General features: G+C 42.3%; 3 protein-coding genes across 3 annotated transcripts; 1 reads left to right on the top strand and 2 right to left on the bottom strand.

Annotated features, from left to right (window-relative positions):
* Positions 1–12,454: 12,454 nt before the first annotated feature.
* On the bottom strand, positions 12,455–13,101 carry LOC310958944 (growth arrest and DNA damage-inducible protein GADD45 gamma-like; the record flags this gene model as incomplete). The annotated part of the gene is made up of 3 exons (XM_083930107.1): positions 12,455–12,568; positions 12,684–12,891; positions 13,001–13,101. 3 exons carry the CDS (start codon positions 13,099–13,101, stop codon positions 12,455–12,457), a joined length of 423 nt encoding a protein of 140 aa, XP_083786233.1.
* A 3,724-nt stretch (positions 13,102–16,825) lies between these two features.
* On the top strand, positions 16,826–17,528 carry LOC310958943 (growth arrest and DNA damage-inducible protein GADD45 gamma-like; the record flags this gene model as incomplete). The annotated part of the gene is made up of 3 exons (XM_083930106.1): positions 16,826–16,968; positions 17,092–17,299; positions 17,415–17,528. 3 exons carry the CDS (start codon positions 16,826–16,828, stop codon positions 17,526–17,528), a joined length of 465 nt encoding a protein of 154 aa, XP_083786232.1.
* A 2,123-nt stretch (positions 17,529–19,651) lies between these two features.
* nim1kb (NIM1 serine/threonine protein kinase) lies at positions 19,652–24,613 on the bottom strand (the record flags this gene model as incomplete). The annotated part of the gene is made up of 3 exons (XM_083929454.1): positions 19,652–20,413; positions 22,180–22,448; positions 24,340–24,613. The coding sequence occupies 3 exons, from the start codon at positions 24,611–24,613 to the stop codon at positions 19,652–19,654; spliced, it is 1,305 nt and encodes a 434-aa protein (XP_083785580.1).
* Positions 24,614–25,472: the final 859 nt, after the last annotated feature.

Here is a 25,472-nt window from a genome sequence, read left to right as displayed (position 1 = left end):
TCAAATCGAGCAAAACATGGCTGTATTTCAGCGGAGCTTCACGGTGCTTCACACTCATTCATCCGTCTGTCCTCAGTTTAATGGACTGTATATGAGCTGAAGTCCTTAAACATGTTGATGCCTTTCAGGCTGTTGCCATATTCCACTCTGAAGGGCAGATCAGTGTGAGGGGAACATGGATGAATCTCTTACACGTCCTCCGACCACACACGGATCCTCGATTGACTCAGTAAACACTCACTTTGAGCTACGAACACGGGCAGACTGATGCTTGCTTACGTGTGCGGACGGGTGGTCTGCTTGTTGGATCACAGGGAGATGCAGATTTTGCTGCTTTCTGCAGCCGCTGACATCAGCATCAAGTTGTACTTATTGTACGCTCAGAAAAATGAAACTTAAGTTGAGCTTCAGAGTGAACCTCACATTAAAGGAGAGAAAGTTGTTCATGGTTTTTGCAAAGGCTCTGCTAAATGCATGTCTAGAGATAGCAACTAATTACTTTTTAAATCATCTGTGTATCTTATTCGGCGTGGCTGAAAAGCATGACTGAAATGATAACCCTTAAGTAACCTTTTGGGTTAGTGTGCTCGTTAACAGCTGGGGAACATCTGGAGAGGGATAGCAGCAGGTAAGGTGTAAGAAAGGAGGTGGATATCTTCCAAGACAAGATTTTTGAGGGAGTAGAGTCCAAACATTTACTTTATATACGTCAGTGGCCTGGATGAGCTTTGTCAAGTCTGAGAAAATAACCCTGATGGTGGATGCCATAGTGATGTCATCAGAGTTATCTCGATTTGGGCTTGGAAACTACAAATGTAAACAATGTTTACGGCAAAACTAGCGCTGTGAAGTTTCAAAGATGTAGTTCTCCAAGCAGTGAGGGTCTGATAACAGATGCTACGGAGTGGCATTAAGGGAAATGTAGGATCCAACCTTCATGAAAGTTAGATGGGGGTTGCTCATCCTCTGTTACATAGATTGTGATAATTCTTCTTTATTTGTGTCACTTGTGAGTCCCTCAACTATACGGAGGTGCAACATCCATGGAGTACCCCTTTAACTAATCTGTTATTGGATGTGAATGTGAGTATGTGCCTCTACGAATATGAATATCTTTTTTTTCCTTTTTTTTTGGGGGGGGGGGGATGTTGGCCCATGAAATGTTTCCAAGTCCGTCCATCCTCCCAAACAGAAATCATTCATTAAGAAAAACAAAAAAATTAAAATCAATTCAATTCCGTTTTATTTACGGTGCCAAATCATTATTATTAAGTTATCTCAGGACACTTTACAGAGTAGGTATAGACCACACTCGATGAATTATTTATGATTTACATAGACCCAACAATTCCCCCGTAGAGTACGGTGGCAACGAAAACCTTCCCTTTAACAGGCAGGAACGTCAGACAGACCCAGCTCTGTGGAGGACGGACATCTGTCTGCACCGGTTCGGGAGGAAGAAAAGACAGAGAGAAAGAGAGAAAAGACAGACAGATGGACAGAGAGAGAGACAAAGAGACAGAGAGACAGTCTCAGAGATGCAAGCAACCACAAACGTAACGGTAAGTATAACAATAGCAATAGTAATGTGAATAGTAAGAAACAAGCACAGCTAAGGCGACAGAACATGAAAATGAAAATAATAATTATGGTGGTAAATATGATCAATGATGAGTAGCGGTACTAACTGTGATACAATGAGCTCAACTGTATTATTGATGATGTTTTTATGGCTACAACCTTTATAAGTTATAAGACTAATAATAGTATACCGTATATAAGTAATAGTAATAATAGCAACAGGAAGTGTCATGCAGGACCACGGCAGCAGGCACCGCCACGATCAGCAGAGACCTGCGAGACGACAAAGCACAAACAACTCCGGGGAAGAAGTGAATTAGTAACATGCATTGATGAGACATGAATGATACAGACAGAGAGGAGAGAAGATCAGAGTATCTGGGAAAGTATTATCCCCCGGCAGACTAGGCATATAGCAGCATCATTAAGCAGAACAAAATCAGCAGAAAATGCAGGTTCTAAGAGAAATTGATTGGCAATAACAACATAGCTAGGGGCTCATAAGTCCTAGCTGTAAGCTTTATCAAAGAGGGAAAGTTTTAAGTTTACTCTTAAATATGGGGACAGTGTCTGCCTCCAGAACAACACTTGGGAGTTGGTTCCACAGGAGAGAAGCTTGGTAGCTGAAGGCTCTGCCTCCCATTCTACTTTTGGAGACTTTTTGGAGAAAATTAAATTCTTTTCAAAAAGTAAAATACATTTGTATGGTCTATTTCTCTGTTCTTCTTCTTTCTTTTTGAAGAATGTTCATTCTTCCCAGGTTCGATTAACATGGATACAAAAAATTAAATATGCACAAAATAAACAGTAAATTCAAAAATGTAAAATTGGAAACAAAAAAGTCCAATAAAAACCTCAAGGCATTCAAAACTTTCGGATACAGAGGTAATTAAATGTATCAGAACATAATTCAAAATCACGTAATAAGTAAATGTAATCTGTTGAATTCAATATTATGAAATAAAAGTAGACAAAACAAATAAGAAATGTAGTTGCTTGCTGTAATAAGTTGTCACAAATTTAATAAAATAAGTAAAATGAGTAGACAAATGAGTGCTTGTTAATCATTGAATGGCATTCTGTCGGTCTGTTTACAGGGATGTCAAACGGAGTAAAATAAACTTTTTGTTCAGGTAATGTTTTGTACTATTTGGTGCTTCTTTATCTCCATCTGAATGTTACTGACATGCTCATCATGCTCGTTTGTTTTTACTACAGGTCTAATCAAAACCAGATTGTCTGATATCAGGACGTGCTTGGATGCAGCCGCAGTAGGAGCTGTTAGCCACCAGGTGGAGGTGTTGCTCTGTGTTCATTAGGCTGCATGGAGCCATGTGATAATGAAGCATTACAGCCTGTAGTATCCCTGTTACACCACTGGGTGGCACACCACAGACACGCGTAAGATCCACTCATTCAGGTGGATGTGAGCACTGTTTTCCCCTCATTCATTCAGTGCAAATTCAAACTCACTTCACCTCTCATTCTGTCATCCGGGCCAGTGGTTCTCCACCTGATGACCGCGAGAGGTTTAATGTTATAGGAATATTTACAAGAACTTTTACTTCAGTATATTTTCCTTAAAATACATCTGTACTTTCTCTTGAATGCGGGACTTTTACTTGTACTTCTATATAGTTGTGGTGGTACTTTTACTTAAGTTAAGGATCTGAAAAGTTCTTTCACCGCTGCTGAGATGTGTAGAAGAGGAAAATGACCCTTTGATGGAAGAGCTTCATCCTGTCACAAATAGACACCGCTTAATTTCAATGGGTCACAAAACAAATACACACATCAGAATCAGAATCAGCTTTATTGGCCAAGTGTGCTTATGCATACAAGGAATTTGAGCCAGTTTACAGTAGCTGAATATATGTTAACCGATGTAAAGCAGCTGTATACGTATTTACTGTTGTCTGTGTTTATATTGCACATCTGTAAAACAAGAGGTGGTGCACATAAGAGATATGTGAGTGGCTCCCAGTACTGGACTACAACATTACATTCTACGCTGTCAAACTGTGTCCCTGGACTGGGACACATGACCAACTATACTGTCTTTTACTCATAGATAAGATAAGATAAGATAAAATAAGATATGATAAGATAAGATATGATCAGATAAGATAAGATAAGATAAGATAATATAAGATAAAATAAGATATGATAAGATAAGATAAGATAAGATAAGATAAGATAAGATCATCCTTGATAGTTGATAGTGCAAAAAGATGCATCAGTAAAAAATCAAGATATAGCCTAGTAATAAATGTGTAAGAGTAAAGAGTAATAAATGTACAGCCAGATGATATGGCCAAAATCTTCTTTCCTGATATAGATCATTTCATTTATTGATAAAAAAATATATATGTCACAATATAGTATGTTCTCTGGCAATTCAATAAATAAAAAATGAATAACCATGAAATAAATGCACAGCAAAGCCCATTTTTACATGCTGTGTGAAATTTATATAACAAATCACATTTTACCAATGAATTTATTTCAAAATATTTAATGAATAATTTAAGTTATGTGCTTGTAATGATTATTTTAAAATCTAGTTGTGTGTCGTGATATCTCATATTTGTTGTATATTATAAGGTTGATCTTTGGCATCTTTGCCTTAGTTACTGACGGCAGAAACTATTATATAGTCAGTACCTCAATCAGGCTTTAATTGTTGTAAAGCCCAACTGGACTCATTGTTTTGCACAACTCATGATCTGAAGAGAATTTGAGGGTCTAAGAACAGAGGGTTTCATATGCTACGGATAAAAGAATTGGACTTGACTTGAACCAAAGTGACGATGACGAAAATATATACAACAGTGACCATTTTTAAGAGTCAGCCAAATATGATAGGGTCTGTAACATAACATTTGTTTATATTCATTTACACACTAAGCTGTTTTTGTGCAGCTGGAACATATGATGTTCCTCCATGTGGTTCATGTCAGTGTAATGTCCCCAGGAGGCGCTGTAACTACTGTCCTGTCAGATGTGCACTCCTCTTTTTCCACTATCACACTTACACTTCACTGAGTGAGGAGACAGAAAACTGTGGAGTCAAGTATGTGCGTTATGGGGATCCAATAACATTTCCATCTTATAGAATACGGCAGATGTTTATTGAGAATATCCATAAGGAAAAGATCAGATGTATATGTAGTGAAACTAAGTGTGGTGCATTTTACCATTTGTATTGAGTCATTCAGGTCTATCTTTCTCAAAATAAAGACATTAGATAGTTCTTATTAATCTTGGAGTTTGAGCTTAATCTTGCTAGATGCATTGATTTTATTGTCATTGATTTATTCCATTCTGTCATGAATTAATTATTTTATTTGGCATGTGAGGAAGAATCAGCTGCCTCTATTGATTGCGGAAAACATACAGAAGAGCATGAGAAACAGACCATTACAAAAAAGTAATACCAAAAATGAGTTTGCTTTGAAAACGTGTTTTAAAAGTGATATAATCCATTTTGGAGAACCACATGTAAAAGTAACCAGAGAGGCAATCTAATCAATCTGGCACAAACAACAAAGTGCCCTCCTACCTATCTGGCTAATTGAGACCCTGTGTTAATAACAACACTTCTACGGCCAATCAGAATGCAGAGATGTGTCTCTGGGTAGAGAAAGTTGCAAAGCCTGCACTCCTATTGGCTCTGGCCGTATTTCTTTGAGTGATTCCTGAACAGATGATGTGCCTGCTCCATATGGCAGACCTCTGGGACTCCTTTGTGCTGTGACTGATGTGACTCATGTCAACTTTAAAGGTTTCCTCCTTCACTTCAACCCCACCCTCTGCCCCCCTCTGCTGCTGATCAACAGGATGAATGGGGGTCAGATCTGCGGTGATCAGGCAAAGTGTGCCTTTCGTTTTGTATACAGCCCTGCCCCTCCACCTCCTTGCCCCTGCAGCCTGCAGCCTGAGCACTCACAGCTCTAGACTTTGTTTTTGGTGAAAGGGGCCGTCTCAAATGTCCCGTGCAGCCAACAGCAGCTGCTCCTGGACCTTTGCCATTCTTCAGCACAAAAGAGGAGAGAGGGCCGGGGTCTCGGTGCACCTTTGTGCAGGGCCCCTCCTGTCGTTTTTCTGCTCTTTGTGCCCATTGATGAGGGTGTAGAAGTGTTGGCTGTAGCTTTTGTCCGAGTTTTGTTGTGGAGAGAGTGTGCAGTGGGTGAGGGGGGGTCAGTACATGCACATTTAGCCATCTGATCTGGTTCTATAGCACACATATCGCATCGCATGTACGAACACAGATACATACAAGTGACTCAAGTCCAGTCCACATTATCAGAAGTCTGGTATGATTCACATCTTTTATGCACAGCAATCCACAGAGCCTCCAAAGTGGAAGTGGACATTTTTATCTTGTGGTTAAAAGTGATGCAAAAAGCAAGTTAGTGTAGCTTGAGTTAGATTTATCATCAATATTTTTTTTTTTTTGTCAAACTGCTGTTTCTAATAAATAACTTTTATACTCATATTCAGCCATATTAGCTATCTCAAACACAACACACACACACACACACACACACACACACACAGTGTTGCTGCTGTGTCTGAACGAGGCCCTCGAGGGCCCCTGCATTGATTAGAGAACTGGGGTTTTGGCAACAGCTGGCAGTGTGTGTGAGTGTGTGTGTGTGTGTGTGTGTGTGTGTGTGTGTGTGTGTGTGTGTGTGTGTGTGTGTGTGTGTGTGTGTGTGTGTGTGTGTGTGTGTGTGTGTGTTCGTGTGTGTGTGTGTGTGTGTGTGTGTGTGTGTGTGTGTGTGTGTGTGTGTGTGTGTGTGTGTGTGTGTGTGTGTGTGTGTGTGTGTTCGTGTGTGTGTGTGTGTGTGTGTGTGAGTGAATGAGAGAGAGCCCACTTTGTGTATACAAGCTGCAACTGTGGACGTAAACAGATAAAATACCTTATCTTCATATTTATTTACACTCTGGTTACCTTTAAAGATAAAATCCAATACAAACAGATGTGCTGTCACTAGCAACTAACATCTACAGTAATTAGCTTGTAATAATGCAGTACTTAGTACCCAAAATGCACAACTTTTATTTTGAAGGCTATAGAAATAGACATACGTTAATACATACGATGTTTGGATTTGTACATGGATGTTTTGAATTGTGCAAAAAAAAAAGTATTAGATTGCAAACCACAATATCTTTCAGTCAGTGAGGAGCAGCCTGAGGGTCTGCAGGTTTGTTAATGTAATTAGTGATTAGATTCATCATGGGCTGACACAGGCCTTACTGATGGAGATCACACACAGAAATTAGCATCAACAGCTGATGACTGAGGGAATGGGTGTGTGTGCGTGTGTGCATATACACAAATCTGACTGAATGTACACGCAGAGTTGGGTGTGTGTGTTGTTTGACCCCGAGCCTGCTGTGACCTGCAGCACAACAGCAGCATGCTTATGATAATGAGGGAGGCTGACATTAGCATAGTTCAAAACTATATTAGCATAGCTTTCAGACAGAGCCAGTCAGCAGACATCACTTAGGAACTCTTCAACTGCTGATTGTTGCCGTGTTCCAACAAACACGCCTCTGAAAATATAGATTACAGTTTAGCAATCCCAGGGATATAAAATGAAGGAAATGGAGTTAGAATATTTCTGTGTAAATATGAAATTTAAAAAAAATGAATTTGAGCTGTGGCAAGGCTGCTGCTGCCAGTTTCCTAGGCAACTTGGTCAACCAAAACACCAACAAACTAAGAGCACTGAAAACACACACTTGCACATGCACACACTGCAGCCCGTCTGTACCATCTGCTACTGCTCTCCAGCACTCAGAAAAGATTTTGGGAGGAGGAGGAGCTCTTACGTTGAAAAGACACTTGAGAAGCAGCATGTGGCTGCAGCGTTAGAGCTTTTTATGGCCGGGGTTGAGACAGAGGGCAGCCCAGGTTGTTCAGGGTGAACGAGTTCAGACAGAAAATTCAACTATTTTTTCTTTTCTTGTTTGACTTTTTTTATTTGGACGGAGTCACTCTGGCTGTTTCCCCTTGTTTTACTTTACGCCACGCTAAGCTGTAAGCTAAGCTGAAATAACCATGGCCTGACTCCAGATCTGTACTTGACATACAAACATGAGAATGGTGTTGATCTCCTCATCTCACTCTCAGAAGCAAAGTGAGATTTCCATTTTTTTTTTTGTTATAGCAGGTGAAGGTATTATATAAATACTGTCAATGTATTAAAACACTCAATCCACAGAGAAATACACACATTCAGAAACTGCATCTAAAAAAAAATAGATCTAGATCTGTACAGTTTTGATGTCACAACTATACTACAGCATTTACATGCAGTTATTAAACTTGATTATATTCGGGTTGAGGGCACACCCCGGTTCCTCAAACACCATGTAAACATTGTACCCCGGGTACAGTTGGAGTTTTCATACGCCGGTTAACAGACCTAGAGAACTCCTTCAGTACCCTGATTATTCGTGCATGTAAACAGCCTTCCCGGGTTACTATAGGGTTTCGCGTCTGTGCATGCTCCGTGGGTTATAACTCCCCCCTCCCCACCCTGCAGCGGTGGCTTTTGACCCGGAAATAGGATAAACCAGGAAGCAACAGCGTCGAATACAACGTGAAAAAAACAACAATAGAGCGTTATCTTTAAACTGAGGGAGGACTTTGCCATGTAATTCTGTCAAAAGTCGTCCATTTTCCCCCCACTTGTGATTTTGATAAAGGTGAACCTGAAAACAGCGGTTGAAGTTGAATGAATGAATGTGAACCTGAAAATGACGCCATATTCAGTCCAGCTGTATGTTGGCGGAGCACCACCTACTGTACCAGAGGTCGAGTTACCTAGTCATTTTCACATTAAACCTCTGCTCATGTATACAAGGGGAACTTTAATAATCTGTTCCTATAACCGGGGACAGACCATTGCATGTGCATGTAAACGCATTGAGTGCTGTTACAGCCATTCCCTGGCTGCAGTGACGGTGCAGAGACGCTGAGAGCGCTGACGAAATGTTGACCAATCAGAGAGAACAGAGCTTTTTCAGGAGGGGGTCTTAAAGAGACAGGCGCAGCGTTTCAGGCAAAAGGTGAATACAGGTGTATTCAGACAGACGAAATTATGTGTTTTTTTGAACATCAAAGAATGTAAACATGTTCTAGTAGAAACCCAAAACACAAGTATGAACCTGAAAATGAGCATGATACGGGACCTTTAAAAGCATGTATTTACATATTTGCTTAAGTTTATTGAGAGTGCATGTGCATTTCTGTCCTGCAGAGACTCTTTTGCAGTGTTTCTGCTGACTGTTGGGGGTTGCTGTTGTTGTTAGTCATGATTTGGTCCTGAATGGATGAATGGCAGCAGGCTTGTGCCAGGCGCATGGCCTCTTCCTCCTCCTCCTCTCTCTATCCCTTTATCCTCTCCATTAATTTGGACAGCAGATGGAGTGAGTGCTACCATGGTTGCCGTGGAGATTTAAAGGGGTAATTGCCTTTCAGCTGGTCTTGTTTGGTCCATTTTCTTAATTTCTTTTTTGACACGAATGGTATGTCTATATACGCACATGTGAAGGAGCAGCACAGTGGATGATGAAGCAGGTTCAGGTTTTAATCGTAACCGTGCAGACTCAGAATCAGTCACTTCCGCTTTTTTTACCAGTAAAACGTTGCATTTTATCAAGTTGTAATGAAAGAGAGAAAAGACGGAAATCACCAGTGTGTGTGTGTGTGTGTGTGTGTGTGTGTGTGTGTGTGTGTGTGTGTGTGTGTGTGTGTGTGTGTGTGTGTGTGTGTGTGTGTGTGTGTGTGTGTGTGTGTGTGTGTGTGTGTGTGTGTGTGTGTGTGTGTGTGTGTCACAGTGGGGCGTGGGGCCTGCAGCAGCTGTTGACTCCACAATAGTTTGCAGAGACAGGCAACATGCGGGTCAGAGTGACTTCGGAGTTTGAATCCTAAGACACAAAAGCCTCTTAAAGCTTCTGAATCACAAATGAGAGAAGGAAAAGAAAAACCAGCGTGTGCCGGGAGCAAAAGATCACCTTCATTAAGCCGCGGCCTCAGTTTGGTTGATTTTTCTCCAAAATGAGAGCAGCATCAGAAAGTAGAGCTACAACATTTGTCAATGATTAATGTTTGTATGACATTTCTGTTTTCTGTTAACACACTGAATCAATGAGCTCCACAAAGTCAGAAAACACTGGGAGTCAGTGTGATATGTAGGTCCTTTAGCAGCTTCCTGTCATCAAGTCTGACCAGAAATGTGACTAATAATAACACACGCAAAAAAAGAAATGAACATAAGATAAGAACCCGAAGAAAATCTTATGAGATGCCACGTTGCTGCAGGGTTTTACAACTCTGTGAAGTTTTTATGGCAGGAGTATTATTATTATTTTTGCACCTCTGTCTTGACAGTGAACAGCAGAATTAGCATAATGCTACAGTACAGCACCCAGATTGTGTGCATGTTTCAATTGGTCAATTATTATCCATTGGTCAAAAATCTAGCCTTTTGCTAGAGTAAAAGTTGTTTGAAATGAGAAAGAGCCAGTATGTATTTAGAGGAGCAGACTGCTGCATGAATGAGTGCTAAATGCCAGAAATGAGTTAGCATTTTTGTATTCTCCGCTCTCTCATCTCAAAGTCAATGTTTTTTTGTTTTTTTTTTAAATGTATGTTGTTGTTTTTTGTTAGATGGCTGAAATAAAGTTTGTGGTAAACACAGGCTTACAAGATTTTTACGTGTTATTCTTCGACATAAAATTATTAGCAAATGCCCCACTCTTGAATTTTGAAGCTTGTACATAAGCCATGTTTCAATTAGGGTAAAATGTGGCCGCTCGGAAAGTTTCAGGTCACTGAAACCACTATGGTCGAATACCTGGAATGAGGCCAGTCTACCTCGCCGAAACGCACTCAATTTTCCTGCGAGTCGCTTGAGCAGCCGTAGCAGGGCCGAAAAAAAGCCACTCAAACCCCTGAGAGAAGCTCGGAGAGTTTCAGGGCGCGCCCTCTCAAATGGCCGTTCACTCACCCTGTTTCCATTACAAAAAAAGGCCCCAGAGAGATTTACAAGATTCTGAAGGTGACGTATCACTCTGAATGGGTTTCGATGGCCGGTGATCAGCTGATCATTGATCAGCTGATGAGCTGATCTGATCATTGATCAGCTGATCAGTGATACAGCGGCGCTCGTTCTTCCTCAAGAGAAATACAGAATAGCTGCAGTTTGATTTAAGGTGGCCTGTATGATTCACAATGTCAACGTATATACAAGTAAGATGAAAGAAAACACTCTAAAACACCTAGAAAATAATGTGCGCTGTAAAAATGTTTTTGACAGACAGACTGTCACCCCGCTTGCAGTAGGGTGGTGTGTGTGGAAATTGGAAAGAGAGAGAGAGAGAGAGAGAGAGAGAGAGAGAGAGAGAGAGAGAGAGAGAGAGAGAGAGAGAGAGAGAGAGAGAGAGAGAGAGAGAGAGAGAGGGAGCATGCAGTAAAGGACCACAGGTCAGAATCCAACCATATTTGTTCACATGAAACACCTTATTATGTGTGAATCAAATAAACCTCACCAACTGCACTATTTTTCATCTCTTGCCTTCAAATGAGAGCGCACTGATTTTTACTTTGAAGTATCTCACATTTAAAAGGATAAAATACTTCAGAGATTTCCAAATCTAAAGGCTATCCAGAGCTAAAATGATGCATGAATGTGCATAGGGGTCGATAGGACAGCTGATGTGTTTGCTGTTGTTCTCAATTGCAGACTGATTACGGTTGTGTTGGTCAAGATTTGAAAGTACACCCCATACTCCCAAACCCCATAAAAAGATTCCAGAGAGTCAAACCAGGCTGGAGCAAGTTCACAGGAATGAAAGGGTCTACCAGGGATTTGTGTTCCAGACAATGTTGAATTCAAATATTTTATTTATATGCTTTCATCTTGAAATCAAATATATGCAATGAACACATTATTTCATTTGACATGAATGGAGCTGAAGTGAAACCCTCAGGAAGTATTACAGTTTCAACTTTAGCTTTCTTTTCTTCATATGTTTCAGAATCACATTGGCACACTTGTATCATTCAAATCACTTTTGTGTATTTTTTTCCTCTCATGTTGCATTTCTTCAGTGAAACCTTTACATAGAGTTTTTTCCAATATTTTTTCAGGATTATCTTTTATCCATGTTGTCATTTTTCCCCATTGTTTTTCACATCTCTGTCTTCAGCACACAATTAAATGTTTCGAAGACACTTTTACAAATTCTCATCATTTTTAACATTAACTTAATTTAGCCATTTTCTAAAGTGAAACCTTTAGAGAACATCTTTTTTTATGTTTTAGAATATTATTTGTCATTGTTAAATTTCTAAAGTGAAACCTTTAGAGAATTAAGACAATTCTGGAAAGTGGGAAACATTTCCGCTGAGTGCAACTGTTGTCGTGTTGCTCAGCGAAGAGGACGTCTTTAAAAAGTCCCTTTTTAAGAACGCCTCTTTCTCAGCACCGCTTCTTCTCCTGCTGCGCGTGCTTCGAGGTGCGACGTTGGCTCTGTGGGACCACAGGACGCACAACTCGCATCTCCTTCCTCTCCAAACCTCATCCGCACAAAGAATGAGGGTCGATGCGTCGCTCTTGTGGCATACCTGACCTCATTCACATAAAGAATGAGAGTCATCTTGGCATGGACGGGACAAGAGGCGACGGTTCACGGGGGCCCCTCGGGCCGGCGCCGTGCTGCCTGGACGGGAATCCTCCTCAGGAGTATCCAGGGATGAGCAGAAACAGGTTCATCCTGTTCATCAGGATGAGTATTTCCAAATAAGAAGCTTTACAGCATCTGAGCAAGAGAGGAGCCGAGGCCCAGATCAAGGCTCGGGCAGGCTGATCTCAGGAACCCAGTCGTTCAGACGGCGGCTCTCCTCACAGAACAGGTGCAGCTTCTCCAGAGCAGGGTCCTCCCAAGACCCATCAGCTGGGTTCTGTTCAAACAGGAAGAGGAAAGAGGCGTTAGTCACACGTTTCGTTCAAAAAGCATCACATTTACACGGCTGAACTGATTCAGAACCAGATCGTGTGTAGCTGAGCTCTACATACCGTGATGAGGACGCAGTGGGCGTCTTCAAGCTGCTCCGCCTTGTCACCAACTATCGCAGCCAGGCGCTGCATGTCGCTCACTCTGACGATGCTGATGTCGTTGTCGAAGCAGAAGGACTGGATGAGGGTGAAGTGGATCTGCAGAGCGATGTCACACTCAAACTCCTCATCCACGGCCAGGACGCAGAAAGACACGCTGTCCGGGTCCCTGTGGATAAAGAAAAGTCACCTCTTGTTAGCTGCTGCTGTTCAGTGAGAATCAGTTTGGATGTTCAGAGAGGTCAAAGTTATATTTAAGCCTTGTTTAGTTTACTTACTCAGTCATAATTTTAGCGCTCTCGTAGACTCCAACAGTGAGTCGATCCTCGCTGTGAGCACAGAGCAAAGCTTCCTTCACAGATTTCCCAGGAGACTGCATGGTGATGTTCTAGCTGATGTGGTCAGAAAGTTTAGAGAAGAGTGTTTGTGCTGTATTCAAGAATCTGCCAGCTTTTATACTACAGACCCGGCACACGCTCACTCTCTGATTGGTCCTTTGGCACAATGGCTACCATAGGCCTGCAGCCCCCACCCCACCCTCTGGGACGCGTGCCTATAGAAAAGTCTTAGAAAGTCGGGGGAAGCTTTGAAAGGATCAGATGTAGAAACTCCCTGACCTTTAAATGATTCTTTCATCTGACAGGAATAGTGAAACCACACAGGAAGACCAGACTTGTCATCAAAGTCTTCAAAGTTCTTGAACAATTTAGAGGTGACCAGTCCCATTCATAGTGGGACCAAAAATGTTCACGACGACAGTACTTTTACATCAGAGGATCTCGGTTGTTTTCATTCATATGTACCTTGGAATAATTTGACACCGCCTATGTTTGTGACACAACACAAGATAAATGTAGATTTGTTAGGTTAGAATGTAATCATAAAAAAAAAGTTAAAATAGGATTTATTTGTAAAATCATGTTTTACATAGTTACTCGTAATTTAAATGAATGAACCTGAAAACTTTTTCATGGACCCCTGGCGGCGGTCCATGGACCCCTGGGGATCCAAGAACCCTACTTTGAGAATCACTGCTTGATATCATGGCTTAACATTTTGCAAACCAAAACGTTGTGTTGTAGTTTTTAATGTATCTTACATTAGCAGCCATTTCCTGTGATGGATTCTTCACCTCAAGCCGCTTTCATAGTCTGCTATTTGATTTACTGAACCGGAAGTGAATGGCTGAGTGGAACTTCTATCTTGAAATATGCACAAATAACAACAAAACGCAATGCAACAATACTTGAAAGTTTCATTCCAGCAAAATGTATGTAAAAATAAATTACTTTATCGCTGCATTTTTTGCTGTAAAACCTCCACAATAAAAGTCTGAATTAAATAGTGTTCTTTGACTGTTTTAGAAGTGTCTACTCTGGGGTTTCTGACTCTGATTGTTTCCATACTGTAGTAGACACCAGTGCTACCCGGAAAACTTTGCATCTGAAGTGGAACACAGCATGCATCTATCACCTATCACAAGAGCATAACACGTTCGGAAAATTGGGGAAACACAGTGAAGTTTGCTCTTTCATGTGTCATAATAAAAAGATTCCAACCATCCTAATTGCATTGGATGTCAGGCAGACTTTTATAACTCATGACCAATTTCACTGAATGCAATGTTTTGGGGGCAGTGGCACGCGCCGCTGCTTTGCATGCCTTAAGCCGGGTCTCACTTGAGGCGCGTGGCATCTGGAGATGCCTGCGTGCTTTATCTCTCTGTCTGCATCACTCTCCATAGCAACCGAGAGATACCATCTGTCCCCGGGGGGAAGGTGAAGGGAAGGGTGGACAAAAGAAGTCAGACAGCACCTGCTGGGCGTCGTGGCAGTTTTTCAATTCGCTCTTAATATGACTAAAGTTTTGGGGTGAAACCGAAACAGAATGAAGAAGTTAATGCCATATCATATTTACGTTTATTAGACTTTTGCCTATTTAAAGGCTCAAAATATACCTGCAAAAACAAAAACCAAAAAACAGGCTTTTCCAAATCTACTAAGCTATTCGCCTGTTTCTGAAAACCCCGAGTCATATTTGCACACAACTAAAGCCAAGTATCTAAACATCTTATCGCGCAGCTTTGGACACGGTCTATCCTCACAAAGGGGCTCAGGGCTTTAGTGAGTCGCCGCGGGTCACCAGAAAAGAGCTTTGACCACCAACACCTGTCGCGCGTTGCCGGGGAGGTCTCCGTCTGGCAGATGTGCTTAAGCAACAATAGGTCGGTATCGATTTGCACGCGCCTGCCCTGTGGCCATGCAAGCCGATCCTTCCTAAAATAGAAATAGTGTTTGAGTCTCTGTCAGCTGGACCCAAATCAAACTTTAGCCCAACTATAAGCCTCGCGGCCAGCTGATGTGCTGGTGAGTTTGCAGCACGCAGACAGAAATTGAAAGCGATGGAGAAATAAAGAATGTTTTGTTTTGCTGTAGTGTACATAAGAGTTGTATTGTAAAACACACTTGGAGATATCACGTATACGCGATAAGACCGAGAGTGTTTGTATCTGCCTTTAGCACTTTTCATTGTGGAGGTTTAGACCATAAGCTCGTCTCTTTGGCATTCAAATTTAATCAAAACTCAGACAACAGGCCGGCGAATGTGGAGACTTGTAGACAAAAGATCGGCGCGCCCTGGGGTCGGGGTTGACCTGGGTTTTGGAGAGAGGAGAGGAGACGAGGGGTCTTCATAGCGACAGTTCTCCATCTGCCGCTCTGCCTTCTGCAGAACAATAGCGCTGAATCAATCACCGCCAACCTGTGTCTCCTGTGCAGCCTCTCCACTCCAGCCCCCTCTCCTCTATTTACGCAGCAGTGGCAGCAGGCCAGACCTGATGCACGATGAGTTTTGAATTGTTATGCAGATAATATAGAACCAAATAAGCACAAGTTGTTTGGGGGATACTGCTTTATCAGTGGCTCGAGTGAGCCGTGCGTAAAAGTTTCGTCGTGCGTAAAAGTGATTGGAAATGAACAGAAAGTTGTCAGAAACAAATTTATTTAAAAGCACAGATGAAGACATTTAGTGGGTCTGCACACCAAATACTAAATATAACCAAACAGCGCAGTGCGTAAAGGTTCCGTCGTGCGTAAACGTGATTAGAAATGAACAGGGTTGTCAAAAATAAAATCTCAGAAGACATTTGCTGGATATATGCACCACATACCCAACAAAAAGTGCATTAAACTTCACAAGTTGTCCTATAGAATTCACTCCGCTCGGTCCCTTAACTCCCCAAGGTAAATAAATAAAAACGGGCAAGGCTTTTCTGGACAGCTGATGGCCACGTGGTCAGCATGGGCCGGGCAGCGCAGATTGCACAGCACGCACAGCGTTCTGGCACGCGCTAGTCATTTGCATTTGTATGGAGGACCATGATAATAGAGGGCTTCTGTGCGCACAATGAGGCCGTTTTATGGCCAGCCTCTAGTCCACAGATGGCATCATCCACCTGCCTTTTCTCTCTGCTGGAGGGGGGAAGGGGCGCTTCACACTTTCTCCATTTTGCTGCTGAAATACTGTCACCAAAAAACAAAACTGCACACAATTTTGAGAGTTTGTTGATTTTTCATTTGGTCGAGTTCAAACTCTTGTTTTGAAGTTTGAAATGTGGGTTATGCGGCTTTATTGGACAAAAAAATAACTTTTTTTTTTCAAAAAAGGACAACATGACGCTTCTGTGCCTTTTAATATTTCTAGTAAATGCATGTAAAAGTGCACTTAATGTCCAGCATGCATCTTTGCTGTTAGAATCACCGTCTGTGTTTTCTATGATAAGCTGCACAGTGATCAAACTTTTTTTTTAATGACGCTATTTTTAGTTTTTCAGGCCAGGCTGCTGAGCTCAGAGGGGGGGCGTGCGTGTCTCGATGACCCCCATCAATCTGCCACGAGCCGGAGTGTGACAATAGCATTATCATACCAATACACCATTCAGTTGTAGCCAATCAGGGCGCAGCGCTTTCACTGCGCCGCACGAGCTGGAGAGTATAAAAGAGGAAGGCTGCAGCTTAGGAAGCACTCTGCTCTCTTTCGGATTTACTATCTGAATCAAACTTGCTAAAGCTCTCCCTTTGCGGAATATCTTCACCCTCTTCATCATGACTCTTGAGGAAGTTCTGATCCAGAAGCCCGCCGAGCGTGCTCAGTGCACCGGCACAGTCCTGGAGGAGGTCCTGGTGTCCGCTAAAGACAACGACTCCCTCACCGTTGGTGTCTACGAGTGCGCCAAAGTTATGAATCTGTAAGTGTGAAACCCTCAGCTCCAGTTTTTCAAGCTTACTATATGTTCATTTATCCTATCAGACAGTTTGGATCATTATTCGATGGAATCTAATGTTTTTCTCCTTTCATTTTGTCTCCACAGTGACCCGGACAGCGTGTCTTTCTGCGTCCTGGCCGTGGATGAGGAGTTTGAGTGTGACATCGCTCTGCAGATCCACTTCACCCTCATCCAGTCCTTCTGCTTCGACAACGACATCAGCATCGTCAGAGTGAGCGACATGCAGCGTCTGGCTGCGATAGTCGGTGACAAGGCGGAGCAGCTTGAAGACGCCCACTGCGTCCTCATCACGGTATGTAGAGCTCAGCTACACATGATCTGGTTCTGAATCAGTTCAGCTGTGTAAATGTGATGCTTTTCGAACGAAACGTGTGACTAACGCCTCTTTCCTCTTCCTGTTTGAACAGAACCCAGCTGATGGGTCTTGGGAGGACCCTGCTCTGGAGAAGCTGCACCTGTTCTGTGAGGAGAGCCGCCGTCTGAACGACTGGGTTCCTGAGATCAGCCTGCCCGAGCCTTGATCTGGGCCTCGGCTCCTCTCTTGCTCAGATGCTGTAAAGCTTCTTATTTGGAAATACTCATCCTGATGAACAGGATGAACCTGTTTCTGCTCATCCCTGGATACTCCTGAGGAGGATTCCCGTCCAGGCAGCACGGCGCCGGCCCGAGGGGCCCCCGTGAACCGTCGCCTCTTGTCCCGTCCATGCCAAGATGACTCTCATTCTTTATGTGAATGAGGTCAGGTATGCCACAAGAGCGACGCATCGACCCTCATTCTTTGTGCGGATGAGGTTTGGAGAGGAAGGAGATGCGAGTTGTGCGTCCTGTGGTCCCACAGAGCCAACGTCGCACCTCGAAGCACGCGCAGCAGGAGAAGAAGCGGTGCTGAGAAAGAGGCGTTCTTAAAAAGGGACTTTTTAAAGACGTCCTCTTCGCTGAGCAACACGACAACAGTTGCACTCAGCGGAAATGTTTCCCACTTTCCAGAATTGTCTTAATTCTCTAAAGGTTTCACTTTAGAAATTTAACAATGACAAATAATATTCTAAAACATAAAAAAAGATGTTCTCTAAAGGTTTCACTTTAGAAAATGGCTAAATTAAGTTAATGTTAAAAATGATGAGAATTTGTAAAAGTGTCTTGTAAACATTTAATTATGTGCCGAAGACAGAGATGTGAAAAAGAAAAGATTTGACTCTTGATGTTCCCAAGATGTTGGAACAATGTTTGAAACTAATGTATGTATTTCCAACGGTTTCACTTTTGAAATTATAAGTGGAAAATGCGAAATAAAACTAAATAAGTGAATATGTTTGGTGTGATGTGTTTTCACTTTCTCTTGCAAACCTTTATGCTTGAGTTGTGTGTGTGTGTGTGTGTGTGTGTGTGTGTGTGTGTTTGGGTTGAGGAGGCGGTGCGGGGTCAGGTCTGGTTATGAAACTAACAAAAGTTTCCGACTCAGCAGATTTGCATGGAAGGCACTCATGGCTGTCATCTGCTCGCTGTTGTCCCTGCAGTAAAAAATAAAAAAAACTCGGCCCCTCCCCCGGCAGACCTCATCTGCATGTGTATGGCGCAGCGCACAATAGCGGAGCTTCGGGCCTGTCAGCTCCAGCGGTCCGCACAGAGCGCCCATTGTTCAGTCTGCAGATGTCTCCCCAGCCACGCCGCGCCATCTGCCGCTTCCTGCAGGTGGGGGTCGGGTAGGGCAGGGATGGGAGGAGCCGAGGGTGAGTCGGTTTTCCAGTGCCAGAGGGGGCAGTCGGGTTGAGTCTGACCGGTTTGGGCCGGTTGTGGAGAGGGAGAGGGGTCCCGAGTATCATCTGGTGTCCTGCCAGCTGCTGTCGGGACTATTATTTACTCGCAGCCACTCAGTGAAACTTTGGTAAACACGCCACAAAGACGGCGTTTGGGCGCAGCGGCAGCCACCTGCTCGGCTCCTCAACAATGAAATCTGCGTGACGCCTCACTTCTTTTTCACCACTTTATTTAGCTTTTCATAAAACAACAGGAGTCTTTTCAGGACACCTGCTTTGTTTAAGTGGCAGCAAGCTCTCCCTTTAACACACACTTTACTAAATCATCATCATCTGTGCTCAAAAAGACAGAAAAGACAAAATCAGGTGCACAAACATGTTTTACATGACAGGGTTATTGCACAGAATATGAATCATGAACCAATGCAGTTTGATATCATTATTAACGAATTGGCTGTGGAGAGAGCATTTATGAATCTGATGGGTCCAAAGGAATAACAAAAGTTACACAAGATAGAATGTATTCTTTTTTTGAGCTTTTCTTCCAAAAATATTTGATCCTTTCATCTCTTCAGGCATCTAAACATCATCCAAATCTTATCATTTGAGAAGGAATAATCAGTCTTTAGTTGAATTCATATGGATTCTTCCACAGCTTTAACCTTTGTTTCATTTCATCAGGCACATCGGGTATAGCACCTAAGGCTATCCCAAGAAGTTGAGTGGAAGTGAAACACATTTATCAAAAGCTACAAATGTGAAAAAAGTCCCTTCCCCAAATACAATAAAGAATGTCAGATAAAAAAAAATAAATCTCATTGCTACTAGTATCATGTTTGTATAAAAGACGTCTGTATAAAAAGCGTGCGTAAGCCTCAACCAGTCCTTCATGAAAGCACACACAATTTGGAAGTGTGTCTGAGGCCCTTGTAGGCCCGGAGCCCCTCCCTCTTGGGATCCCTCACCATCCCTCGGACCACTGGGGGACTGTCGCAGCCCCTCCTCTTCTGGGATCGGTGCAGCAGGATTCTATGAACCCCGGTGACGGGGCTGCGGCTGCCTTTGGCCTGACTGTTTTGTATGTGCTCCATGGTAAAGCCAAGCTCCTCCAGCCAACTCCTCACCTCCTCCTCTATCTCCGAGTCCAGCCCCCCGCGCTCCGAGTCCAGCAGACTCTGCAGAGGGCTCGGTGGTTCGAGAGGCACCAGCGACCAGGGAAACTCCACAGGTAAGAGCCAATCGCAGCCCAGCATCTGGTCGACAGCGTAGCGATCAGCGGGGACCGCCTTCAAGATGCCCTTGATGAGCCTCTGGCAGGGGCCGGGCACCCAGGGAGGGACAGAGTAGGCGCCTTCGATGATGCAGCGCCGCAGCTTCCCCATGGTCTCCGCACGGAACGGCATTGTGCCAGTCACCATGAAGAACAGCAGGACCCCCATGGCCCACACGTCCACCGGGGGCCCCAGGTAGCACTCGTCCTTGAAGAGCTCTGGGGCAGCGTAGGGCGGCGAGCCACAGAAGGTATCAAGGGCGTCGTTGCGGTTTGAAACCTGCGTGCTGAATCCAAAGTCCGCCACCTTCACACAGCCACTGCTGGTGAACAGAACGTTCTCTGCCTTCAGGTCCCGGTGAATGATGTTGATGTTGTGCTGCACAGAAAAACATACAAGTTGATTCGATATTTCTAAAGATCGAACAAATCTGACATGACAGATTTTCTGGATCTATAATACTCTATGATTTATCCTTTGTCACGCTATGGTAATATGAGCAAGCGCATATAAAACCAGCCTTAATCAATCTTTCTATTATCACTTGCTGTAGATAGAACGCTCAAACTGTTGTTAAACATATCTGACATCAATACACTTCAGATAGGTACTTTTCTATTTAAATTCCTTGACATTTCATCTCCTGTTTCATTTCATAGTTTGTAACTAAACCCACTGTTATCACGCAGATCTATTCATCTTCTACATAGTTGGTTTTACTGAATTCATGGGGGACAGTTTTCAATCAGGTATGGAGACAGAACAGCTTTTCTGCTTCACTCTGCAGTCACTTCCTATTCAAAAAATGTTTTTTTTTAATCTTCTTTTGACAGAGTACAGCACTATGCACATGTCATGTACTTTGATGCAATGTATTTATATTTCTTCCTGTTCATTTTTTCACATCTGTAGAATTTTATTGTTTGGAAACTGTATTCTTTTCTTTCTTTTAGATATTTAAATAAACATTTTTTTCATCCCACCTGTGCATCTTCTCATGTTATTGTGCATTTATTTTTTCCTCTTTTTTTAAATATGCACACAAACAAATCACTTTTCATTACCCCTCTGTTGAGGAACCTAGCACACTGATTTGATACTAAAAGGTGGAGCTAGAAACACTGCAGTCTGGAGAACACTGCAGAAAGAGCTGGATGGAGCAACAGCATGGCTGTCTACAGGTTCCATCGCACGTCCAAGCAATGCAGGAGAAAATGATCATCCCATGGTCTTTTTCTGCATTTACATACATTAAATAAAACTATTAACGGAGATATCCCGGAGAGTCGCTAAAAGCCGGACGTGGCTAACATTGAGTAGCTCGAGGCAGTACGGTGAACATATTAAAACGTCTTTTTTAACCACTAATGCTGCTCAAAATAACACCAAACCTCTGCAGCAGCATGAAAAGAGTCCTTACACATAACACAAAGCACCAACAACGTAGTTAGTGAACCTGGAGTTTATTAAAAGTGACTTACCAACTGGCCCCAGTACCAGCTCCTCAGTAAAGTCCATTTAAGTCGATTACCTAAGTCAATCCAAAATGAAGGAGCCCATTGGTGCTTTGTTTTCTGTGTAGGGACTCTTCTCATGCTGCTGCAGAGGTTTGGTGTTATTTTGAGAAGTATTAGTGGTTAAAAGCCAGTTTAATGCCTTCACCGTACTGCCCCGAGCTAATCAAAGTTAGCCACATCTGGCTGTTAGCGACTCTACCTGATTTCTCCGTTAATAGTTTACACACGAGAAAAACTGTCTCGATGGCTTATTTGATGTATGTAAGTACGACCATGGGATGATTTCACGCCGGAATTACACTTTAAGAGCGTTGGAAACGCAAAATTGATCTGGTCTAGTGTTTACGTACATGTCAATACATTTATATATGAATATCGTGCTGCTTAAACGTATTTAGACTCATTTGTTTCCTTTTCAAGTCTTTGCAATTCCAGCAGCAATGAAGATGCTAATTTTTACTGATAGAAATTTCCCCCAAATCATAAAAATAGCTTGTCATGTGTGCCTCAAAAATGTCTGATTTTGACATGACTGAGTATGACTGGATATGATAAATAAGTAGAACTGCATGATGGGAAAAACAAGTACAACAAGTGTAAGCTGAGAAATGTTTCTATGTCACTAACCATATATTTGATGGCAGAAAGGATCTGAGCAAAGGTGATCTTGCTGGTATTGTCAGACATCTTTCCCTCAGTGCAGATCCTGTTGTGGAGGTCCCCTCCTCCGGCGTACTCCAGCACCAGGTAGAGGCGGCTCGGTGTCTCGACCACCTCATACAGACACACCACATTTGGGTGCTGCATAAACTCCATGCTGCTGATCTCCCTGGAGAGCAGACGCTGAGCTTGACTGTCCAACCTGGTTTTATCCAGGATCTTCAGGGCCACTTTGTCTACGAGGAGGACAGATGAAAGGACACCAGAGACATTGTCAACAAGGAGTTGTGATAAATAACTTGTCATATATTTTCATTTCATTACCCTTTATTTAACCAGGAATATCCCCAGTGAGATTCAAAATCTCTTTTCCAAGGGAGTCCTGGCCAAGACAGCCTATAAAGACTAACAACTTGAAATGATCAGCCAGTAAGCAGAAAATGAATCAATGCCAGATTTTAATAATTTATTCTATTTTATATTACTGTAAACTGAATACTATTGGGTGTTTGGATTGTTGGATAACAAAATATCACTTCCTTATCTTTTCTTTTTTTTTTTTTTTTTTTACAGTTTTTAGCAGTGATCGAGAATTACATTTTTTTTTGCTTGGGGTGGATATCTGTTAACATTTAGTTTTTATTGTTTTTTTTGTTGCTGAAAATCTGTTAAGATGTCGTTGGATTTTGTGTCAGATATCATCAACAATTCTGACAATCGGTTCATCACTGAAGTCATTTATCAAGCAAAAATGACAAACATTCTCTGGTTCCAGCTTTAAAAATGTGAGAATGTCCTCTCTTTTATTTCATAAATGAAATATCTTTGGGTTTGGACTGTTGGTTGGACTCAACATGATCAGCAGATCAACTGATTATAAAAAACTGGTGCAGCCAAAATAATTGGTAGATTAACTAATAACAAAACTCTGCAGGTTTGGATTTAGGTTCTAAAAGCTTTCCTCAGTGTGTGAATTGTCTGTTTTAGGTAGTATGCCATCTTTTTCTTTTTTCCTATGTTTAACAGACCGCATCCAGTTTAACTTTGTCTGCCCCACCCTCTGCTGCCCATCCTCAAAGGAGCACATAGCCCTCAAAATGACCATTTGTATATCCGTTACACTCTGTGAAGACAACTGTTTTTGTCAAATGACTCCATGGCTAACGGTGAATCAAAAAACAGACAAAAGTCTTGATGCAATGAAGTAATAAGGGAACACATTTAACAACAGCAACACTATATCATATCATCCATTGACAAACTTTCACACAACTTGTGCAGTATAATCCAAGTGTCATTTGCTCAGTATCTCCCAAACACATGCGTTGTTGCTAAACACCTTTCTTTTTATAACACTTCTGCTACTTGTCCACTATGTTCTGAGAAGCCTAAGATCTTTTAAGCAGAAGTGTTATAAATAGTAAGGTCTGAGAAGGGCTGAGCACACAACTGGATAGTAGTATGCTCAGTATAGTAGTAAACTGATGTGTTATATAACCGATTTCTTCATTAAATCAATACTACTACGTTCAAAGTGTAGGCAAGGGTGGCACGGTGATGTGGTGGTTAGTGCTGTTGCCTCACACCAAGAGGGTTCCTGGTTAGAATCCCCGCTGGGCGGAGTTTGCATGTTCTCCCCGAGTCTGTGTGTATTTTTCTCCGGGTTCTCCGGCTTCCTTCCACGATGACATGCATGTGTTAGGCTAATGGATGACTCTAAATTGCTCGTAGGTGTGAATGGTTGTCTGTCTCTGTTTGTCTCTATGCGCCCTGTGATAGACTGGCGTCCTGTCCAGGGTGTACCCCGCCTAACGCCTGATGTCAGCTGGAATTGGCTCCAGCCCCCCACCCCGACAGGGATAAGCGGTTGAAGATGGATGGATGGAAAGTGTAGGCATGTGACATTAACAATGTTTTCTTCATGGACTCAAAGCCACTCTGTGAGTAACTGGTATACAAATGGTCATTTTAAGGTAAGTACAGTATGTCTTTAAGTTATTTACAGCGTGTTGCAAGTTTGTCTCACTTTGCAAATAAAGAAGTTAGAGAGTGAAGGTGTGGATGAGGGAAAGGATCCTTGGGGAAGAAATGGGATATTCCATGCACAGTGATAGCATGTACACCTACCTCTGGTCAGAGCATGAAAAGCCAGTTTGACCCTGGAGAAGGTGCCAGAGCCGATCTCCCCACGGACCTTGTAGAAGCCCACCCTGCGGCCTATCATGAGGTCCTTGATGGTCTTCTCGTTCTTGCACATGTCGGTGGTGAGGTTCTGCAGGGGGGTGAGGCGCTCCCGGCCATCGGCCTCCTCATCCTCTGGGCCGACATCAGAGCTGTCTGTCAGGCTGTAGAGGCTGTGGTGGAGCTTGGACCTTGGCACCTGGTACTGGCCTCCAGGCATTTCTGCAGCAGCTGTAGATCAGGTCATCTTGAAAAACATGATCACAGCAGTGCTTAATCATTTCATTATTATCCAAACTGAGTGTAAATACACAGGTAAAATGGCTTTAAAGCATCAAGAAAGGCTCAAGTTGTTCGACCAGATGCCTTTTAAAGTCATTTTCAAAAGCAGCAAGAAAAAGGGATGAAAGCATTTCAGTTATTTTTCTTCATTGGACCCCGCATTGTAAAATGAGAGAATGCAATCACATTTCACATAGAAATATTTAAATGTTCTGTGTTTTATGAATTATATATGTTTGAATTGCATTAGACTTCGGTGTTTATTGCTCTTTTTTTAATAAATGCTGTATTTAAACAGACAGTATTCATCTTGCCAGTTTTTTTTCAGTAGTTATCTCTTCAAATAATCTCTTACATCCCTGAACCATTTTTCAATATGGATAAGAAGCTGCCCTTTATATAGGGTATTTATTTCTTAATATATTATATATACAAATTTGTGGCTAGTGAGAATGCTGAGTGGCTAGTAACTTTTGAAAACCACTAGCCACAGTGGCTGGTGAGCAAAAAAGTTGATCAAGTCCATATTATACTGTATATGTATAGTATATATAGAAGGCACTTCTACACCAAAATTATATATATTAAATTAAATACAAATTCTCAGATGTCTAGTGCTTGTAAATATATTACTGCAAACATACTAGAGACTTGTTACCCTCAAATGGGATGAAGAATAAAGGAAGTACACAGAAATCAAGTTTTGGTTTTCTTACCAAGTTTCCAAATTGCTGCATCAAAACAGAGCCGTAGAGTCCATGCAGCAATCCGAGCGAGTTGTTCTTTTGGCCCAGAAG

Source organism: Echiichthys vipera (assembly GCF_963691815.1).
Source record: "Echiichthys vipera genome assembly, chromosome: 16".
NCBI lineage: Eukaryota > Metazoa > Chordata > Actinopteri > Perciformes > Trachinidae > Echiichthys > Echiichthys vipera.
This window is presented reverse-complemented; position numbering and strand designations above follow the sequence as displayed.